General features: G+C 47.4%; 1 protein-coding gene across 1 annotated transcript in view; it reads right to left on the reverse strand.

The window, feature by feature from the left end:
• The window catches only part of OAF (out at first homolog), a 28,333-nt gene that overhangs the window by 3,705 nt on the left and 1,916 nt on the right, over window positions 1–22,712 (reverse strand). Inside the window, exons 2-3 of the mRNA XM_083589068.1 lie at window positions 3,603–3,737; window positions 1,939–2,119 (exon numbers count right to left, since the gene is read on the reverse strand). Coding sequence (XP_083445194.1) covers window positions 1,939–2,119; window positions 3,603–3,737 — 316 coding nt within the window. The remainder of the gene's footprint in view (window positions 1–1,938; window positions 2,120–3,602; window positions 3,738–22,712) is intronic.

The following is a 22,712-nucleotide window of genomic DNA, read 5'->3' on the forward strand; positions in this document are numbered from 1 at the left end:
GGTACCTGGGTCTCCACTCCTTTAGGGCTTTAACCAGAATGGTTGTGCTGGATTTGGAAATGATCTGGCATGGGGACCTAGGAAGCTGCCTTATGCTGTTTACAGCACTGCAATGCCCCTGGCTCAGTCATAGGTAAAGGTAAAGGGACCCCTGACCATTAGGTCCAGTCGTGACCGACTCTGGGGTTGCAGCGCTCATCTCGCTTTATTGGCCGAGGGAGCTGGCGTACAGCTTCCGGGTCATGTGGCCAGCATGACTAAGCTGCTTCTGGCAAACCAGAGCAGTGCACGGAAACACTGTTTACCTTCCCACCATAGTGGTACCTATTTATCTACTTGCACTTTGACGTGCTTTCGAACTGCTAGGTTGGCAGGAGCAGGGACCGAGCGATGGGAGCTCACCCCATTGCAGGGATTCGAACCGCCGTCCTTCTGATCGGCAAGTCTTAGGCTCTGTGGTTTAACCCACAGCGCCACCCGCATCCCTCTGGCTCAGTCATGGCTCCCCCCAAATAATTCTAGGAGCTGTAGTTTGTTAAGGGGGCTGAGAATTGTTAGGAGGCCCCAGGTGTCAAAAATGGCTATTTATGTATGCTACTAGTGCGGCCCATGTTTTGTTAGCCCCAAACTGGAAATGAGCGAGATCCCAACTAAAGAAGAATGACAACTTAAGTTGTCAGAATATGCACAACTCGCAGACTTAACATATAGAATACAACATGGGTAGGTAAACTAAGGCCCGGGGGGCAGACTTGGCCCAATCACCTTCTAAATCCGTCCCATGGACGGTCTGGGAATCAGAGTGTTTTTACATGAGTAGAATGTGTGCTTTTATTTAAAATGCATCTTTGGGTTATTTGTGGGGCATAGGAATTCATTCATTTCCCCACCCCTAAAAAATTTAGTCCGGCCCCCACAAGTTCTAAGGGACAGTGACTGGCCCCCTGCTGAAAAAGTTTGCTGACCCCTGGAATAAGAGAAGAAGAACATATATTTAAAGAAGATTGGCAAATGTTTATTGAATATATGGGAAATAATTGCATGCAGCTGAAAATGCTGGCAGCATCAAGATAAATTCAACAGTGTAAACAAGTTTTGAGGGACCCAATAATGGAATACTGAATAGTACAGTTTTTGTAAAATATGCAGGGATTTATGATATGTAAAATGAACCATGGAAAGAGAAAAAGGGAAGTCATTGATATCTTAAGGACGTAAACGGAGTAGTTTAAATTATAAAACAGAAAATTTAATAAAAATTATATAAATAAAAACAGAGAATTGTTGAGGCCCCCTGTCCACCTCACAGAACTACCATTCCCAGAGTTCCCTAGGAAGAGGGATTGATTGTTCAACCACTCTGGGAAGTGTGGCTCTCTGAGTAGAATAAGGAGCCTCCTAACAACTTTTAGCGCTCTTAACAAACTACAGCTCCCAGAATCCTTTGGGGGAAGCCACAAATGTTTCAGGTGGTATCATAGCACTTTAAATGTATGGTGTGAATGCGGACCAAAGCTCCTCCAGTTTTTAACCAGCCTCCAACATCCAAAGGTGTCCAATGCCCTAAACCAGGCATGGCCAAACTTGGCCCTCCAGCTGTTTTGGGACTACAACTCCCATCATCCCTAGCTAACAGGACCAGTGGTCAGAAATGATGGGAATTGTAGTCCCCAAACAGCTGGAAGGCCAAGTTTGGCCATGCCTGCCCTAAACCCACCCATTCTCCTCAGGTACCTTTTCTTGCTTGCTACCTTCTGCATCAGACTCCTTGAACCAGGTTCCCCATGCTTCTTCCATGATCAGCGGGCCATGCTGGCTGGGGCTGATGGGAGTTGGAGTCCAGCAACATCTGGAGAGGGCCAGCCGTTAGCTATTCTTGCCATTCTCCACTGTCACTGCTGCAGAAGGAAGATGTCAAATGGGAATGGCGCCACCTACCTTTCTCCAGCCAGAACTTCACATCCTCTTCCCGGGTGTAGATGGCCTCTTTGGCCTCCGCACAGACGTTGTGGATGTGGGAGCTGAGCTGAGCCCCTTTGCTGAAGTTGACAGCTACATCCATGCTGAGATGCTCAAGGGCACGCACCTCTTCGGCTTGCCGCACAGTCCGTGGATTTTTCTGGCCAGGGAGAAAGCAGTGGAAAAGTCTCATCAGCTTTGCTATCACCAATGTCATTTTAAAACCCAACAGCTGTTTTTCGCTGGGGGTCGGTCTGCGTATTTAACTACCAGAAATGAACAGAAGCACGCAGGCATAAATAGTTCATTGTCTGCTCCCCTAAAACTCACAGCAGTTTACCATTAAAAAAAGCAGCACTGTCATATGAGGCAACCATGCCTCATCAACTGGGATGGGGGGGTGGGAAAGAGACATATTATTAAATAAAAATCTAACTGCCTCTTCATTAACACAAATATACTAAATTGACCAAAATAGTAAGTGCTAAAATTAAGGAAATTACTCAAAAGCTTTCCTGTTTGCTAGAAACACTTGCAAGGTTAATTCAAATTCAGTTGAATTAGTGGAAGGATGTAATCTTGCCTTGGTTCACACCACACAACAAGCCAAACTATTGTTTACTGGGACCACACAACAGGGGACAGGGTGTGGGGAAGACAACTTTGCAAAGGTTGCGGGAGGGAAAGGATAAAACCCCCCTTTTCTACCTGCAATTTCTTTGCTCCAAATTCACCCCCCCCCCCGCTGGTTTTCCCTCCGTGGGTCTCCAAGCAGGTGTTCAAGAGGGGCAACTGAGGTGTAGTGGTTAAGAGCGGTAGACTCATAATCTGGGGAACCAGGTTTGAGTCTCCGCTACTCCACATGCAGCTGCTGGGTGACCTTGGGCTAGTCACACTTCTTGAAGACTCTCAGCCCCACTCACCTCACAGAGTGTTTGTTGTGGGGGAAGAAGGGAAAGGAGATTGTTAGCTGCTTTGAGACTCCTTTGGGTAGTGATAAAGCGGGATATCAAATCCAAACTCTTCTTCTCCACTCCTAATCCCATTCCTTGCAAAGTTGCCTTCACTTAACAAAAGCAGCCAGTTGGGTTTCTACTGCATGCAACTTGTTTGTTAGGCTCTGAAGTGCGATTAATGGGGATCCACAACAGACCCTTTTTCTATAGAAACAGCAGCTTTGTGGCCTAGAAATCCACCAAGAAAATCCTCTCTCTTCCCCCTTTTGCAACCAGGTGAATGCCTGCTGCGATGAACCATGAACTCCTGTGTTCAGGTTCCATCTAGGTGCTGATTTAAGTGGATTATTTAACAGTGTTATACACAGTGCCCAGCTAGGGCTCCTAATACTGGCCTGCAGCAGAATTTGTTCTAATCCAATGGAGGGAGAAATCTGAGGATGGGTTGTGCATAGTTAATTCACTGGACACAAATTCTCTCTCCAGGTAAATAGTTGCACCTTTTATGCAAACATTTGAAAATCTTGGTTAGTTGTTATAATTATTTTCTGAAAGTCACCTAGGACATTGACCCCTGCTCCACTGAAAGGGGACCAGTAAATTTAAAGAACAAAAAGATGAATCATGTGCCTTAGGGTCACCTTACCCTAAATGCAAGAACCAATGATCATCCCTCCATTTTCTCACCTGTCTTAGCTTGGCCATGGACTCACTGGGAATGATCTCATTGCGGTGGAGCCTGGTTACAAAGCAGAGTGCCTGGAATTGACTCTGGCCCCTCTCCAGTTCTCCAAGGATTAGGGCTCGGAAAATCTTCACCTCCTAAAGAGAAAAGGGGGAAGAGTTAAAATACATTCTTTGTTTCAGTTTGACATGGTTGTGTAAACCATCTGTCTAAGCTTCCATTCACTGAGGGTGCAGATACCTTATTGCTGCTGGACACAGAGCCCAGGGTGTTGTCTGTTGAACTCTGCCTGCAGAATTCAGACTCCACACAGGCATTGCTTAAGGTAACGGGGGCATTAACTGGGTCTATACAGTTCACTAGGAGGGCTCCAAATACAGGCCTGCAGGAGGGTTTCTCCTAGGACCTCAGCCAAGAGAAGACAAGGGGGAGGGAATATGGGTTGTCATTATGGGAATTTACTGTGTCTGAGCTGCAACAAATCTGCAAACAGAAAGAGGAGAACACGGGAAGCAGACTTACAACAAGCCAGATCATTGGTCCATCTAGCTCAATATTGTCTACACATACTAGTAGCAGCTCTCCATGATTTCAGACAGGATTCTCTCCTAGCCCTAACTAGGGATGCTGGGAATGTTGGTCTCTCCTGTGCCAGTTTCCATCCCGGGACTTTCCCCAGGTCCAAGATAGGAAACACTATTGAATTTCTACCTGACACTCAGCTGTTGAACCACAAAACTGGTAACACACCACAGGAAGATGATAGGGGGAGCAGGGAGAGAAGAGATAGATGGGGAAATTTCCAGGTGATTGAAATGACATTGATGCCATCCCCAATAAATCGCAGATCAAATCCTTCCACCTGGGGCTGCAATTCCGATCAAATGTGTGGTACTGGGGTGACACACATAATCAAACCTGCAGTAAAGAGGAACTTCACATGACAGTTTATTCCATTTCCACAACTGTCCCCTAACAGCTAAGTCCCACACTGAGATTTCACATGAAGTGTAGGCCGCTTCTGAAAATATGGTGGAATATAGTGCAAGTTTAGTGCTTATATCCATGTTACTTGCTTCCAATAAAATAAAATCTGTTTGTAGCTTTGATTGTTTTCACCTGGCTGCACTGTGTGTGTGTGTGTGTGTGTGTGTAGAAACCAGCCTGCTGTAGGAAGGTCACCTTTACATCTGCTGCTCCGCCCGCTTCTGCCTCTGGCCCCGTCCACCACTGAATGTGGCCCTTGGAAGGCTGCCCAGAAGGGAATGTGGCCCTCGGGATGAAAAAGTCCCTTATCTACAAGAAGACTCATTCTGGAAGACTAAATTAGCACAGTGAGGCCTGCTGTCCTAGTTCCTCTCCCCCCTGGATCTGTGTGGCATTCCAGGCACCTGCCTTTATAAGACCAACAGCTCAGGAACTGAGCTCCATTCTGGCTAAGCTTCTCTCCCTGGGATGACCTCTGGGTCTGCCTGCATACATTCCAAGGCTGATTCACCATCTTCCCCTCCCAGGAGTACGACAGGCCGGCCAGACAATGCAGGAAACGACCAGACAGCTGACAGCACAGCTGCATGCTGGACCCAGGATTGAGTTGGGTGTTGGCTGGATGCATTTAAAACACAGAAGAAGATGAATGGGGAAGAGGAGACGATCCCAAGCACACACACACAGAGCTTCTCTTGCAAGCTTGTACTTCTCTTTGGGCTCCTTCCCTGCTCTCTTGGGGGGGAAGGATGCAACTAGCCCATTCCATGTTTCTGGTCCTCATGCATTCTAGGGCAAAGCCTAGAAAAGTGTGGGCAGTGTGTGCTGCACTCAAGCTGCAGAGAAGGGCCACAGCCCAGTGGCAAAGGATGGGCTTTGCATGCAGAAAGTCCCAGGTTCAATCCTAGTAGGGTCGGGAGAGGCTCCTGCTTGAAACACTGGAGAGCTGCTGCCAGTCAGTGTAGGCAATGCTGAGCTACAGGTAAGGTAGCTCCCTATGTTCAGTGTTTAGGGGGGCCCTTCCTTTCTGGGAGGGTGCAGTGTCCAAGCTGGGTGGGTTGGAGCAGTCCAAATAATATTAAACTGCCCAGAAAGCTGCTCCAAACTGCAGCTCTGCTGGCTTGATAGATGTGGCAATCCTACATGCAAGGTTGACAGTTCTACTCCCAGAGGCTCCTCCCCACACCTGCCTTTTGAGACAGCTTTTCAAACAACAACAGACACCCACTCATTCCCTTTATTTCCAATGTCCAAGCATGAGCGCCATTCCTAATGCAGCAAAAATAGGACCATCCACCTGAAAAGCTCACGGTTTTGCAGAAGTACAAATATCAGAGGGGGGTGGGCAGAAATGGGAGTAGACAGCCCAGTGAGGACTGAGCATGCTCAGTGGCCACAGAATCCTGGCTGAATATTTGGAGTGGGGGGAGAAGGGGGAATGAAATGGAGTAACCTGGAGGGGGTCACGGGTGACTGTCCACAAGCCTTTCCCTGGTGGAGAGGGTGACCTCTGAAACTTCCTAGTATGAAACCCCCCTTGCGACAGAAAGAGAGGAGTCACTCAGACAACATTCTGGCGCTTTGGCTCCCAAACCTATTTGCTTTCAGCTGTGGTTCTCCCTCCGGGCCCCACGTCGGCCAGCTACTTCACTCTCTCGCAAGTCCCAATCATTCCCCAGCCCTTGCGAACTCTCATTCCCGTCGCGCCAGCGAGCGGGTGACCCAGCAGCGCCGCTGAGCCAGTCTAAATATTTATCTACTCTCTCTGTGTGCCGGGTGATTTATAGGCTGTGAGCGCTCTCTCTCCCCTGTGCCTGGTGTGGAAAGGAAGGGTAGTCGGGAGGCCTCTCGGAGTGGGTCACAGACGGCATCTTCACTAAACTGGAGATGAAGGCTTGGAGAAAGGAGATGGCTAACAAGGGTTAAAAGGGGAGAACCAGGGAAAAGATACCCGCAGAGGGAAGGAGGAGAAACTAAACCCCTCTCTACTACAGTGGTACCTCAGGTTACATACGCTTCAGGTTACATACGCTTCAAGTTACAGACTCCGCTAACCCAGAAATAGTGCTTCAGGTTAAGAACTTTGCTTCAGGATGAGAACAGAAATTGTGCTCCTGCGGCGCAGCGGCAGCAGGAGGCCCCATTAGCTAAAGTGGTGCTTCAGGTTAAGGACAGTTTCAGGTTAAGAATGGACCTCCAGAACGAATTAAATACTTAACCCGAGGTACCACTGTACATCGGGTAGCATGTTGATGCATTCCCCATAACACATTAATGAATCCTGTTCCAGAAGGAGTATTTGCCTAGCCACTATTAGAGTGGGATGCTGGATTAGATGGGTTTATGGCCTAATCCAGAAGCCAGTCTCGCCAAGGTTCGATCCCTGTATGGAGCAGTTGCATATTCCTGCATTGCAGGGGGTTGGACGAGATGATCGTCAGGGTCCCTTCCAACTCTATGGTGCTATGATTCTTCCTGAGTCCCTGGAATCTCCATGTGAGGCTGGAAAGCCAGTGTGGTATAGTGGTTAGAGTGATGGGACTAGGATCTGCGGGGCCAAGGTTCAAATCCCCACTCAGCCATGAAGCTGACTGGGTGACCTTGGTCCAAGCACTGTCTCTCTGTCTGACCTACCTCACAGCGTAGTTGTGAGGATTAAACAAGGAGTGGGAGAACCATATTCTCCACCGTGAGCTGCTTGGAGGGGAAAAAGGGGAATATAAATGCAAATGCAAAAGACCTTTCTTTGCCTGAAAGGCTGGAGAGACTCTGACAGCCTCTGTGGGCTGGTGATGACGAACCTGTAGCCCTCCTGACATCATTGGACTCCACCTCCCCATCACCCCGATGACTGGCTTTGCTGGCTGGGACTCATGAGTTGTGAGCCCAGCAGCCTCTGAAGGGCTGCAGGTTCCCTGTCTTCTGGTTGGAGAGCTGGGCTTGCATTCAGATCCCTGTTCAATTACAGGGGAGGCCAAAAGAGAGCAATGGCCCACCTCACAGGGCTGTTGTGCAGATAAAGGTGAACATGCAGACTGCCACCAGCTCTTTGGTGGAAGGGCTAGGCAGGAAAGCCAAAAACAAACAAACCGGCCCTGTGTCAGATTTGTCACCGCGCCTGATCTGTGGAAAGCTTTTTCCACCCCACCCCCCAGTGTCATTCAACTCTTCCATGGAAGAAGCGATTGCATGGCAAACAGGAAGAGATGGGATTTCAGGTGCACAGAAGCACTTGGGCACACAAACCCTGCTCCCAGGTGAGCTGATTTCAGGGTGTCAGTTGCAGAAATCAACTGCCCTTCCTGCTTCCATCTCCTGCATGCTCTTCCCCGTGACTCCCTGGGGGCTCACTTCCGCTAGGAGGCCTCTGTGCAACTCAGGCACCCCTATTCTCGCCTCCCTCTCAAAACGCCCCATCAGCTAAATCAGAACAGCTTCCTTTTTATTATTCCAAGCTGGCGTGTTAAACCCCAAAGCCAGATCTTTATCTAAACAAACCATGCTCTGATGGCTTAGTTGGCCCAGACTCAGGGGGGACAGGGCTGGTGTTGCTCTTTACGCCCAAACATTCCCATACTAGTATGAGGCTTCCTTTCTCCTTGCAGCACTGGGTTCCAGCCACAGACTTCTCTTCCCTTCTCTTCTGGCTACTTCTTCCCTCAACTTCTGCCGCAGCCAATTTGATTTTGACTGCATTTAAACAGGAGACTATGCAAATCAACTCCTGCCTACAAGTCCAGAATAACACCCCCCCAGTTCCCAGGATTCTTCTTCTTCTTTTTTTTTAGAGGGGAGGGTCATTTAAATATATGATGTGTTGACAACCCCAGACAAGTTACAAAGCTGCAATCCTAACCCCACTTTCCTGGGAGTAAGCCCCACTGAATACCACCTGACTTACTTCCGAGTAGACAGACAACAGCAAAGGTTGCTAGGTTTATCGAGGGTGCAGTGAGATTAAGGGCCACTATCTGAACGATAATCTTGGTCATTTGATTGCCCTTTATACCCATTGCTGTCTTTTTATTTGTATATATTGCTTGTTTTATGTTGCTATGGCCGTTGGCTAATGGGAATAAAGTTTATCTATCTATCTATCTATCTATCTATCTATCTATATCTATCTATCTATCATCTATCTATATCTATCTATCTATCTATCTATATCTATCTATCTATCTATCTATCTTCTATCTATCATCTATCTATCTATCTATCATCTATCTATCTATCTATCTATCTATCTATCTATCTATCTATATCTATCTATCTATCTATCTATCATCTATCTATCTATCTATCTATCTATATCTATCTATCTATCTATCTATCTATCTATCAAAATCTATCTATCTATCTATCTTCCGAGTAGACTTGGTTAGGATTGCACTGCAAGCTGCCGATTTGGGATGAAAGTCATGCAGCTGATGAAATGGACTCCAGTCCACAGTGGCGTAGCGTGGGTTGTCAGCACCCGGGGCAAGGCAAGTAATTTGCGCCCCCTAACCCATGGATTTGCGCCCCCTAACCCGTGGATTTGCGCCCCCTAACCCATGGATTTGCCCTAACCCCAGATGTTGCGCCCGGTGCGGCCCGCCCCCCCTGCACCCCCCACGCTACGCCACTGCCAGTCCATAAAAGATTTGCTAAGGTGCCAGAAGACTCCTTTAAAAAATAAAAAGGTTTCTCCTCAAAATGAGGGAGGTCCCTTTCCCGACTCCCTTCCTGCAGAAAAAACACACGCCAGGTGATTCAGCGCTGAGTCAGTTCTTGGCCAAGCAAAAGGAGGACAGGGTTCGCGGCCAAGGATTTCCGTGAAGCTTTCCCAGCAAAGAGAACAAGTTCCAGCGTGACATCAGCACCCCCACAGATGTTCCGGACTCAAGGACTCTTTGCGCAGTATGACTCCCGAAGGGAGAATGTTGGGAAATCCTTCTTTGGAAAGCTATTCAGGGGCAATAGTGATAAAAGCAGCGGGGAGTGGGTTGGAGAAGCTAACCATCTAATGTTTCCGGATTTAGTGGCGAATTATGTTACACCGAAAGCAAAGGGAGGTCCATAGTTCTATCCGAAAGGAGCACCGTTTACGCATTTGTAGTTCCAAGAGTTAATTAACACGAACACCTAAAAAAGCCCTCGCAGTTCAGCAGCCTAGTACTCCACTTTCTGCTATCCAGAACTGTGTGTGCAAATTAGAAATGTATGCTAATCAGGGCGGCATGCAATTTAGGATGTGCCTGCTTCTTTTTCGGGCTGTAAAACTTAGCAGAAAGGTTTTTTTTGGGGGGGTGGCTAGGGAGGCTTTGGAGTGTATAAGTCAGGCTTGGGGTGTGTGTGTGGGGGGGGGGGAGAATCGAGGTGAAAAGAGCAAGATAGGAAATGGAGGAGAGCAGCCAGAATGCAGGAAGGTGTGTTATACCGAGGCAGATCGTTGATTCACCTGGCTCAATGCTGTCAACACTGCCTGGCAGCAGCTCTCCAGGGTTTCAGGGTTTCTTCCAACTCCACCTGGGATTGAACCTGGAGCCTTCTGCACGAAAAGCAGATGCTCTGCCTATAATTTACAGGTTCTGTGAATGCAGGCTAATGGTTTAGCTCTCCCAGGCAAGCCACGAAATGTAGCCATAGCCAAACCTACTAAATGAGTGCCTGATCATTTACTGTAAGGTAAAGGGACCCCTGACCATTAGGTCCAGTCGTGACCTACTCTAGGGTTGCACGCTCATCTTGCTCTATAGGCCGAGGGAGCCAGCATTTGTCCACACAAAGCTTCTGGGTCATGTGGCCAGCATGACTAAACCGCTTCTGGCGAACCAGAGCAGCACATGGAAACGCCGTTTACCTTCCCGCCGGAGCAGTACCTATTTATCTACTTGCACTTTGACGTGCTTTCAAACTGCTAGGTTGGCAGGAGATCTGGGAGAGCTAAACCATGGAACAGGTTTTGGACAATACACACCAAAGCCACACCATGGCTTAGCACAGCATAAAAATGACCCAGAAGGGGAAAAATGGCTTGAGATCCTATCTCCAAAGTCTTGCATGTTTGCTCATTCATGGTCTGGGCTTAACATTAGATGTAAACAAGGTCCTATCTGATATAATTTCTCTCTCACACATGCCCAAACTGGAGATAACAGGGTTCAGACACAAGGACACCAAGAAATTCACAGCCATTGGAGGATCAGGATATGACCCCTGCCTTAGGGGACCACTTCTTGAAGCAACACCACCATTTTCAGGTTTCAAGTTTATTTGAACTCAAAATGTTCCATACGGAAAGCCCCCCCCCCCACTTTAAAAGATGTGCTTAATCAAAATGCAACCCTGTGTCGATTGCATGGTTGCTCCACAGGATAACAAAAGCAATATTCTGCCAAACTCTGCCCCTGCCTGCCCTCAAACACAGCCTGCAGGAAATATATACTTTAATAACCGTGTGATAAATTTGCTAATGTTTAACGTCACCGGGTTTATTCCTGCTGAGAACCTGCCTTGAAACTTCCGGACCGCCTCGCTGTGCATCCCAAATTGCCTCTTTTCCCTCTCAGAGAGCAATGGTGCAAAGAGGACCTCCGCAAATGAACAGGTTCACACAGAAGCAGGCAGGCTTTAAGGCAGAGATGGGGAACCTGTGGTCCAAGATGTTCCCATCTGCCCCAGTCACATAACGCCCATTCCACAGTTGTTAGAAACTTTGGAACTCCCTGCCTATTGACATCACACAGGAATCTTCACTGTACACTTTACGGCACATGCTAAAAACATTTTTTTTAGGCAAGCCTACAAAAAGGAACACGGGTGGCGCTGTGGGTTAAACCACAGAGCCTAGGACTTGCTGATCAGAAGGTCAGCGGTTCGAATCCCCGCGACGGGGTGAGCTCTCGTTGCTCGGTCCCTGCTCCTGCCAACCTAGCAGTTCGAAAGCACATCAAGCACAAGTAGATAAATAGGTACCGCTCTGGCGGGAAGGTAAACGGCATTTCCATGCACTACTCTGGTTCGCCAGAAGTGGCTTAGTCATGCTGGCCACATGACCTGGAAGCTGTATGCCGGCTCCCTTGGCCAGTATAGCGAGATGAGCGCCGCAACCCCAGAGTCGGTCACAACTGGACCTAATGGTCATGGGTCCCTTTACCTTTACCTTACAAAGATACATAGAATGTTGATGTATGTTTTAATCTGTGGTTTGTTTGTTTTTTACTTTAATGCCAATTAATTTTTTTTTTTAAATGCTTTAAAATGGTTGGGTTTTGGTTTGTTTGTTTTTTTAGTGTTTTTACCAATAATTTAATTGGTGTGTTTTTCATGATAAACCTCTAGGAGAGTTTTGGTTTTTTTAACCACCAAGGAGAGTGCATACATTTATTGGAATAAAAATAATAAATACATAACCTTCCAGAGATTGTGGGAGTTAGTTATAGTCCATCAACATCTAGAGGGCCACAGGATTTCCATCGCTACCTTAAAGTACCATGCAGGCCTTATTATTATTATTATTATGATTCATAACCCACCCTTCTTAAGTAGCCCGGTGTGTCATCAGCAAGCAACAAAACAATAAAATACCTTTAAAACAATCCCCACGCAGATGCAGACTGGGAAAAATCTCTACTTAAAAGGCTTTTTGGAAGAGGATGATCTCCAGTAGGCACTAGAAAAGGAGGGGAGAGACAGTGGCTGCCTAACACTTAACACAGCCCCCCCAAGTGTCCCTATTTTCCAGGTACAGTCATACCTCAGGTTACAGATGCTTCAGGTTGCGTTTTTTTGGGTTCCCGACTGCCGAAACCTGGAAGTACTGGAACGGGTTACTTCCGGGTTTTGGCGGTCGCGCATGCGCAGAAGCGCTAAATCATGCTTTGCGCATGCGCAGACACACCGAATCACAACCCATGCGTGCGCAGACGCACCGCTGCGGGTTGTGAACATGCATCCCACATGGATCACGTCCACAACCCAAGCGTCCACTGTACAGTCCTGGATTTACAGAAGCCGTCCCAGTTTCTGATTCAATCTCGGAATGCCCCTCTTTTCCTAAGGATGTCCCTATTTTCATCAGAGAAATGTTGGTGTCATGCAACCCCCGAGTCAAGAAGACAAGTAACTATACAACTTTTAGAAGACATCTGAAGGCAGCCCTGTATATGGAAGGTTGGGTTTTTTTAATGTTTAATGTTTAATTTTGTGTTTATATATGTTGGAAGTCACCCAGAGTGGCTGGGGCAACCCAGTCAGTTGGGCAGGATAGAAATAATAGAATTATTATTATTATTGAATAGGATGTCCCTATTCTCACTGGAGAAATGTTGGTGGGTATAACGGGAGGGAATTCAGTTCCTAAATTATGCAGAATGGGACCTCTTGATAAGATGCCCTCTGCTGGAGGCCCTCACTTGCAACATGCAGAGACTGTCCCTAGACCGTGCCCCCTCCTAGGCTACACCCTCTCTCTTTTCGGGCCACACACCCTTACCAGCCCTGCTTCACATTCCCCTTGAGTGGTTCTGTCTGCCTGGAATCTGCACTGGAACTCCAATAACGCCTCTTTTTTTGCCTGGGTAGAGATTCGAGAGGAGTGCGTGTGCGTGTCCGTGTGCATGTGCGCGTTTGGAAGGTCGCCCAGAAGGTTATGTGGCCCTCAAGCCGAAAAGGATTCAATTCACCTGTACTTTATAGTACTGTTGCAAGGATTACCAGTACGTGCAGCCTCCACACACCTGGTGAAGACCCTGGACTGCTATACAAACGGCAAGAATTGATCTCAAGCCAGAGCACAGCAATTTTACACCACAAAGGTTCCTTGGAATCTAACCCAGCACCTAGGAATTTTAAACACTGCTTGAGCTGCAGACCCTCCCCCACTTCCCAGCACTTAGATGGCATCTCTTTCCCTCCTCTGGGATGAATGAAGAGTTTCAAGCCAAGATAACGCAAGCTGAGGTCAAGAGTAGCGGGAAGCCACAAAGATTGCAGAAATTCTTTCACTTTCAATTCCTCAAATAGTATGCAGCCAGACTGAAGTGCTCTTCTCTGCTGCTATAAAAGGGGCAAAGTACAGTTTTGAAATCGGCATGAGCTTTACGCTGACTGGGCTAGGCTGCTATGCAAAGCTGGAAAAAGCAGAGATACCACCTTTAGAATACACAGGAAGCTTTATCCAGGCTGCACCCCAAGAAAAAAAACAGCAGGCAACAACTCCAAAGCCAACTGGAAACCTGCTATGGGCCGGATTCAGTGGCCAACCAGTAGAACTTTAGAAGAATGAGCAGCTCAACCATTAAGGTGGCATATACCAGGAGGTGGGGTATATCTGGCCCCTGAGGCTGCTCCATCTGGCCCTCAGAATTTTCCCTTTCCCTAGGTCACACCCCTCTTGCTGGTACTGCTTTCCTCCCTGAGTATTTCTGCCTGGCTGGCCTATGTCCTTGAACTCTGATCACATCTTCTGCCTGCCTGGATGGAGGGCATGCGTCCCTCAAAGTTGCCCAGAAGAGAATGAAGGCCTCAGGAAGATAAAAGCGTTCTCCACCTGGGTCAGAATTAGTATTCCCCGAAGCTAGAACTTCTTCCTGCAGATGCCCACCCTCAGGTACCATGCAGAAAATCTCTCTGAGAATGTGAGAAGAGCCTGATGGATCAGAGCAATGGCCCATCTAGTCCAGCATCCTATTCCCAATGAGATGCACCAATGGGAATCCTGCAAGCAGGACCCAAGCACAAGAGACTTCTCCCCTCCTGTGGTTTCCAGGAACTGGTATTCAGAAGCATCACTACCTTTCAACCAGGCAGGCAGAGAATGACTGGTAGAGAGATAGCCTTCTCCTCCATGAATTTGTCTAATCCTAATCTAGGTTGGTGGGAACTTGTGGAAGCTACATCCTATATCCTTCAGCAGCTTCCTCCACCCATTTCCAGCATCTGTCAATGGCACTCATGTTCAGCTAACCAGTGATGGCCAAACTTGGCCCTCCAGCAGTTTTGGGACTACAACTGCCATCATCCCTAGCTAACAGGACCAGTGGTCAGGGATGATGGGAACTGTAGTCCCAAAACAGCTGGAGGGCCAGGTTTGGCCATCACTGAGCTAAGCAAATCCAAAGAGGATTCTGGAGCAACCACACCAGTGCTGTGGAATTCAATAGCATTTCTTTGTGTATGGAAGGGCGGGTAATGGAAAGAACGAGCTTCTGGGAATGCTAGAACTCACATGGTTTTCTTCCAGAAGGACCCTCCCTTTCCTTGTCTCTGCCTAAGAACAGATCTTTGTGCAGGGCAGACACAAAGGCAAGGGCTGGATCTAATATAGGAGAATCCCTGAGGGAGTCAAAGCTAAAAGGCGAATAAGTGGTGACATGATCAAAGTGCCCCCCCCCCCCCAATGCATGGCATGGAGGAAGTGGATAGAGGGAAGTTTTTCTATGTATGCTACTACTGCGGCCTATGTTTTGTTAGCCCCAGAAAATTGAAAACGAGCGAGGTCCCAACTAAAGAAGAATGGCAACTTAAGTTGACAGAAGATGCACAACTCACAGACTTAACATATAGAACAAGAGAACAAGAAGAATATACGTTTAAAGAAGATTGGAAAACGTTTATTGAATATATGGGAAATAATTGTGTACAGCTGAAAACGCTGGCAGCATTAAGATAAATTCAACAGTGTAAACACGTTTTGATGGGAGCAATAATGGAATACTGAATGGTATAGTTTTTGTAAAATATGCAGGAATTTATGATATGTAAAATGAACCATGGAAAGAAAAGAAGGGAAGTCATTGATATCTTAAGGATGTAAAAGGAGTGTTTTAAATTGTAAAACAGAAAACTTAATAAAAATATGAGAGAGAGAGAGAGAGAGAGAGAGAGAGAGAGAGAGAGAGAGAGAGAGAAGTTTTTCTCCGTCTCCCGTAAGACTAGAAGTCATGGACATGCAATAAAGCTGAATGTTAGAAGATTTGGGGCAGATAAAAGAAAGAACTTATTCAAGCAACACATGGTTAAACTAGGGCATTTGCTCTCACAGGAAGCAGTGATGGTCCCCAACCTGGACTGGACAAATTCATGGAGGAGAAAAAGTCTACTAGCCATCATAACTTTACTCTGTCTCCTTGGCTGGATGCAGTAATTCTTCTGACTATCAGTTGCTAAAAGCCACAGGAGGAGAGAGTGCTCTTGTCCTCTGGTCTTGCTTGAGGGTTTTCTACAAGCCTCTGGTTGGCTGCTGTGAGAATAGGATGCTGGACTAGACAGGCCATTGGTCTGATTCAGTAGGGCTGCTCTTAAATTCAGTGTCTAAAAGAAGGGGTTCATCAACAAGGTGGAGACCTAGATCCTGTCCTCCCTACAGGCCACTCAGTATACAAAGCAGCAACAGTGCTCCGGAGCATGTAAAGTCCTTTGCCACTGCATAAAGGTAAAGGTAAAGGTACCCCTGCCCGTACGGGCCAGTCTTGCCAGACTCTAGGGTTGTGCTCTCATCTCACTCTATAGGCCGGGAGCCAGCGCTGTCCGCAGACACTTCCGGGTCACGTGGCCAGCGTGACAAGCTGCATCTGGCGAGCCAGCGCAGCACACGGAACGCCGTTTACCTTCCCGCTGGTATGCGGTCCCTATTTATCTACTTGCACCCGGAGGTGCTTTCCAACTGCTAGGTTGGCAGGCGCTGGGACCAAACGACAGGAGCGCACCCCGCCGCAGGGATTCGAACCACCGACCATGCGATCGGCAAGTCCTAGGCGCTGAGGTTTTACCCACAGTGCCACCCGCGTCCCTTTTGCCACTGCATAGCCTCTAACAATTCTCTGATGGAAATAGGGACATTCCAAGGAAAAGTGGGACGCGGGTGGTGGGTGGTGGGTGGCGCTGTGGGTTAAACCACAGAGCCTAAGACTTGCCAATCAGAAGGTTGGCAGTTCGAATCCCCACAATGGGGTGAGCTCCCGTTGCTCGGTCCCTGCTCTTGCCAACCTAGCAGTTTGAAAGCACGTCAAAGTGCAAGTAGATAAATAGGTACCACTCCGGCGGGAAGGTAAACGGTGTTTCTGTGCACTGCTCTGGTTTGCCAGAAACAGCTTAGTCATGCTGGCCACATGTCCTGGAAGCTGTACACTGGCTCCCTCGGCCAATAAAGTGAGATGAGCGCCGCAACCCCAGAGTTGGCCATGACTGGACCTAATGGTCAGGGGTCCCTTTACCTTTAAGGAAAAGTGGGAAATTCCAGGATCAAATCAGAAACCATGGTGGCTTCTGTAAATCTGGGACAGTCCCTGGAAAATAGGGACACTTGGGGGGTGTGTGTGTCTGCCCAGCCTGAGAGCCAAATGAGATGTGGTGCAAGAGATTTGCAATAAGAATCTCCGCTCACATAAAAAAGAGTAAAGAATAGAAGTCACTGGAAGGAAGAACGAACTAGGTCAGACTGGTGTGAAAGCCATTTAATGCTTTCCCCAATGCATTTTTTTTCCTCATTAAACTCCCCCCCTCCAAAAATATGTTTTTTTTTGTCATTTCCCCACAAAGTTTAGAGGTATCTTAGGATTGTCAAACACCAATATATTTTGATCTTAAATACACGGGCCACAGCTCAGTGGTTAGAGCACCTGCTTTGCATCCAGAAGGTCCCAGGCTCAATACCCAGCAGCTCCAAGCAGGGCTGGGAGAGAACCCTGCTCTGAAACCCTGCAGTGCTGCTGCCAGTCAGTGTAGACTGTACTGGGCTGAATGGACCATGAGTCTCTCTCAGTATAAGGCAGCCTCCTATGTTTCTACTGTATGCATAGGTGCCAGCTCTCTGCAGCCCTGCACTCCTGAGCACCCACAAAATTCCATGTGAAGGAGCCAGGCACCCACAAATTTTGGTGCCAGGGCCATGCATGCTGCATGGCACCCACAGCCTCGGGCACCCATGTTCACAGGGCCAAGCTGGCATTCCAAGCTGGCACTGTGACCTGTAGGTTGTCTCCCCATCAGGCAAAGAGCAGCTTAGAATGGGAGGAGAAGAAAGAATATAACACCCTCCTCCTTCTGTGACGTAGTCCCAGTTCCTATGACTTCTATTAATTTTCAAAAAATGGCCCCTGTGGAACATCATCATGGGTTTCCTGCATTACATCTATTTTGGCCAGAATATTGGGATCTCATTCACATCTGGGAATGCAGGGAGATAAAGGAATAAAGGTCAGGGGTCCATGGCTCGTAGATTGTAACCCTTGATAAATGTGGGCGCCCAGAGAACCATATAATGAGCTCCATATGTGCAGTGAGGCTGGAGGTGTAAACAGCAAGATGCCAAGGTTTTCTAGCAAATCGCTCGTGAAACCAGAGGAAGCTTCAAAAGGCAGATTCCAATACAGTGCAAGGAAAGGATCTGCTTACCCAAGATAAAAGACAAGAGCCTTTTTGGATGCATTGTCAGGCCTTACAAGGACAACTAAATTACCTCCGTGAAGTCCCCATTGCGTATATTCCAATAGTGACCCCGTTCTCCAAATGCTGAGCCTTAGATAGCCAAGAAACTGGAATCCCAAGGAACTGGAATCCCAAAGTTTGCAAAACGAGAAGCGAAATCTTAAAAGGAGGAGCTGCCCAATGAGGGCTGAGCATGCTCATTGGCCACCGATGGCTAGCTGAATGCTGAAAAGTGGTGCTGCTAGGGAGAGAAATAAGAACAGGATGGGGGAAAGCAGCACTCGACGCTGCAACATTTTGTGGTAGGCCTCATTTGTAACCACCACCACCAATAACAGTGTACTATTCATGTGCACAGTGCTTTAGAAAGAATAAATGGCCATGTTTAAGACCCAAGGGCTTTACAATTTCCATATATATCTCCACCACCACCAAGGGGCTTGCATCTACAATACACACAAATGAGTTGCAATGAAGCAGAGGAGCCACACCTCTCATTAATTTACAGTGGTACCTCGGGTTAAGTACTTAATTCATTCCGGAGGTCCGTTCTTAACCTGAAACTGTTCTTAACCTGAAGCACCACTTTAGCTAACGGGGCCTCCCGCTGCCACTGCGCCACCGCCACACGATTTCTGTTCTCATCCTGAAGCAAAGTTCTTAACCAGAGGTAATATTTCTGGGTTAGCGGAGTCTGTAATCTGAAGCGTATGTAACCTGAAGCGTATGTAACCCGAGGTACCGCTGTACTTGTTTTTAATAAGATCTGCATGGTCCACCCATGTATGTCAAAGTTATAGAGCAAGACAGCATGTTAAAAATCTTCTAATGGTCAAGGCATAATTGACCTGTGCTAATTAATTCTCAGCACACCCCTTTGCTTGAGGGCAGCTGAAGGGCCTTGCTGGTTAACTTGGTGCTGCATTCTTTGAAAGAATCCAAACAAAGAATGGGGGTGGGGGAGGAGGTCCCACTAGAAGTTGGCCAGAACACCCTGGTCATAGCAGAGATGGGAAAGAATTATGGCAGGAACACAGCAGGTAACCCTCTCTGTGTGAGTGTGCATTGGGACTTTCCATGAAGCAGACAATTTGAGGGACTTGCAGACAAGCTATAAGGGACCACAGTTTACTCAAACATCTTTCATCATGACATATGTACATTGCACATTGGTAATCTGAACTTTGTGACATCAAAAGCTAAATTCTCCGGCCTGTCTCATTCTATGCAAATTAAAGCTATGTGCCTGATTGCTCTACTTTTCCATAAATAGACTTTTCTTTATTACTCCATTGTGTAATTCTTCTTTTGCTAGTCATAGGGAAGGGCAAGACCAGACCCAGGATAGCCAGTGTACTGCAGTAACAGTGTCAGACAAGGTTGCCCAGTGAGACCCAGGTTCAAATCTCACTCAATCATTAAGCTGGCCAAGAAACCTTTGGTGAATCTCTCTCAGCTTAAACAATCTGCAGGGTTCTTGTGATGACAGAACAAGGAGAAACAACATGTGCATTATTCTAGGCAATTTTTGGCAGCCCAAAAGGTTATTAATAAATCCCTAGGGGTGAATTAACCAACAGTGCTTGGTGAATTCTGGCTTCTGAATTCACCAAGCACTGCCAGCATATTTTCTAGCATATTCACCGTCATAAGGGCTAGGAACGTCCTTTTTTGAAAACAAAATGAAAACTGAGAAGTTAAATTCAGCATCCAGTACCACTTCAGCTAACATCCTGGAATCAGTAAGGGCAGGACCTACTGAACCTCAACAGGGAAGGACAAGAAAGTAGCAGAACACGATAATCAGGCACATTCTTCCATTCTTTCCCAATACCACCCCTGTGTTTAGCAGACCTTCTTCTTGCAGAGAAGGGATTTATTTTTGTGGCAGAGAACATGGTTTGCACAGAGGTCACAGGTTCACTTCCCAGCATCTCCAGACTGAAAACCCTGAAGATCCACTTTCAGTCAGTTTAGACAGTACTAAGCTCAATGGACCGATGACGTGTAAAGAGGCTAATTTTGTGAAGGACCGTATCTTGGTGAGAGCTACAGCAGGAGATTCAGGGTGTTGAAAATACATTGCTTTCACACAATGCACTGTTAACCAGTGGAACCCACAGCCCCAGGATGATTTTAAAAGGAGGTTAAACATAATTATAGAAGGGCACAGCTCAGAGGTAGAGCACGTGTGTTGCATGGGAAAGGTCACAGGTTCAGTCCTCAACAACTCTAGCTAGAAAAGCTGTAGAAAATGTGAGAGATAGAAACTTAGAAAGCTGCAAAAACAACAACAACAACAACAACAACAACAACAACAACAACAACAGCAGCAGCAACAACAACAGCAATAGAGTCAGAGCTGGTCTGCCTTGCTCTGTAGAGCAGGACTGTCTAAAACAGTCTTTGCCACCCAGTTACCCTCCATATTTTGAACTATAATTCCCACCAGCCTCAGTCTGCATGACCGATGGGAAGGGATCATAGAAATCATAGAGTTGTAAGAGACCATGAGAATCATCTAGTCCAAGCCTTCAATGCAGGAATATGCAGCTGTTCCATTCGGGGATCAAACTTGCAACCTTGGCTTTATCAGCACCATGCTCTAACCAACTGAGCTATTCAGGCTGATGATGATGGGGTCTGAAGTCCAAAAGGCACCTGGATGGGGATGCCCATCTTACAACATGAGGCAAGGTCCTTGAATCCATATTCCATCCAAGTGGAGACTCACTCCCTCACTGCACCTTCCCAGCTACCTCTCCATCTCCAGATTCCATATCTGGTTCCTAACTTGCTTTGTTTAAGGCAGGAATGGGGGACTCTGTGACTCTCTGGATCTCCAGCTGCCATCTGCCCCAGCCAGCACAGCTATGGGTCAGGGATGATTTGAGTTGGAGTCAAACAGCAGCCTGTGAATTCCTCATCCCTTGTGTTAAGCTGACACCGATCTAGTTAGGACCCGGACCTGGGATTACAGTGTGGTGGTAGAGGAGAGGGGAGCCCCCCACAGCTTGCTTTGGTTTACTTGCTGGTCCTAATTTGGGTTCTCCCCAACTCTCCCCTGCCAGGAAAACTTGGAGGCTGTTCTCTATTGCCTACTGGACTTTGGAGCAAAAGTCAGCCTGCTCCAAAGCACAGAACCATAACAACAACAACAACAACAACAACAGTTTATTTCTTGCACCCTACCCATCTGAGATTTCTCTCTCCACAAACAAGGGGGGGAAAGAGGCTTTTGCATGGTGCATCAGTTTGTGGAGGCCTGCATGGGATCACTCCCCTCTCTTTCTGCAAGCCTAATGCCAGAAATCACAGTTAAAGATCCTCTATAAACACTCCCACCCTCCCACTCATCCTGCAAGCTTCTCCCTCCATGAGAAGATATCAGTGACCAGAGTTCCCAGGCTGGAGTCTCTTTGATCTGCTCCATTCCACTGCGTAATGTAGGGCACTGCAAAATACACCAGGGACCATATTCCAGACAGTGGACCGTTCAGGGCTGGGGTGGGGGGAGGCAGGGATCTACAGACGCCTCTGCTTAATAAGGAAAGGACAATGGCTGGGGCACAGAGAGATGCTCCTCGCCTCCCACACCCAGAGCATAAGCAAGCCAGTTGTTTGGGGCTGTGTCACTGACCGCACAGCGATTACTCCATTGCGGGAGCCTTTCAATCAGGACTGATCTTCATTTTTAAGCAGCTGCTGTGGGTTGGAAAGCTCCTGTTGCACATGGAAGCCATAAGATGCAGTCTCTGTTCAAACATGTGCATGCTATCTCTTGATTCCTTACCACTGCAGTTCAGTGAGCATAAGGAGAACTTTGCTGGGTCAGACCAAGGGTCTTTCCAATCTGAAGGCTTGCACCATTTGGGACTTGTTAGTTTAGAGAAACAGCTAGTAAGGGTGACAGCGTGCAAGTGTATACAGTTATGTATGAGATGGAGAATGGAGAAAGAGAAAAGTTTTTCTGTCTTTCTCCTAACACTATTACTATTACTATTATTATTTTATTGTACTCCACCCATCTGACTGGGTTGCCCCAGCCACTCTGAGTGGCTTCTAACAAATTGTAAAAACCCAGTAAGACACCAAACTTCTCTGTACAGGGCTGCCCTCAGATGTCTTCTAAAAGTCATATAGCTGTTAATTTCTGTCTCATTGAAATTCAATGAAGCTGAATGTTGGAAGATTCATGATGGGGGTGGGGGTGGGGAAGGACCTTGCCATACATAGTTAAACTATGGAACTCATTTCTGCAGTGGACAGTGATGGCCACCAACTTAGATGGCTTTAAAAGAGGATTGGACAGATTCATAGAAGGTAAGGCTTTCAGTGGTTACTAGCTGTGATGGCTCCGCTCTACCTCCACAGTCAGAGGCAGTAACGCTTCTGAATAACAGTTGCTGGAAACCACAGGAGGGGAGAATTCTCTTGTGTCTGGGTCCTGCATGATGCATCTGGTTGGTCACTGTGGGAACCAGATGTTGGACTAGATGGGGCACTGCCCTGATCCAGCTAGGCACTTATGCTTAATATTAGATATATCCTCAAGCTAGTCAGGCCAATTCCTACAATCCTGGTCCCCACCCCCTTTATGCAGGGAGAGTGAGCTACATCATGGGGGGGGGGGCTTTGGTGATGTGTGTGGCTTTTGCGTGTGTGTGTGCAATGATGAACTAGCCTTTGATGTCTGGAAGCCAACTCCATAAAAA

Source organism: Podarcis filfolensis, assembly GCF_964270895.1.
Source record: "Podarcis filfolensis genome assembly, chromosome: 15".
Classification (NCBI taxonomy): domain Eukaryota; kingdom Metazoa; phylum Chordata; class Lepidosauria; order Squamata; family Lacertidae; genus Podarcis; species Podarcis filfolensis.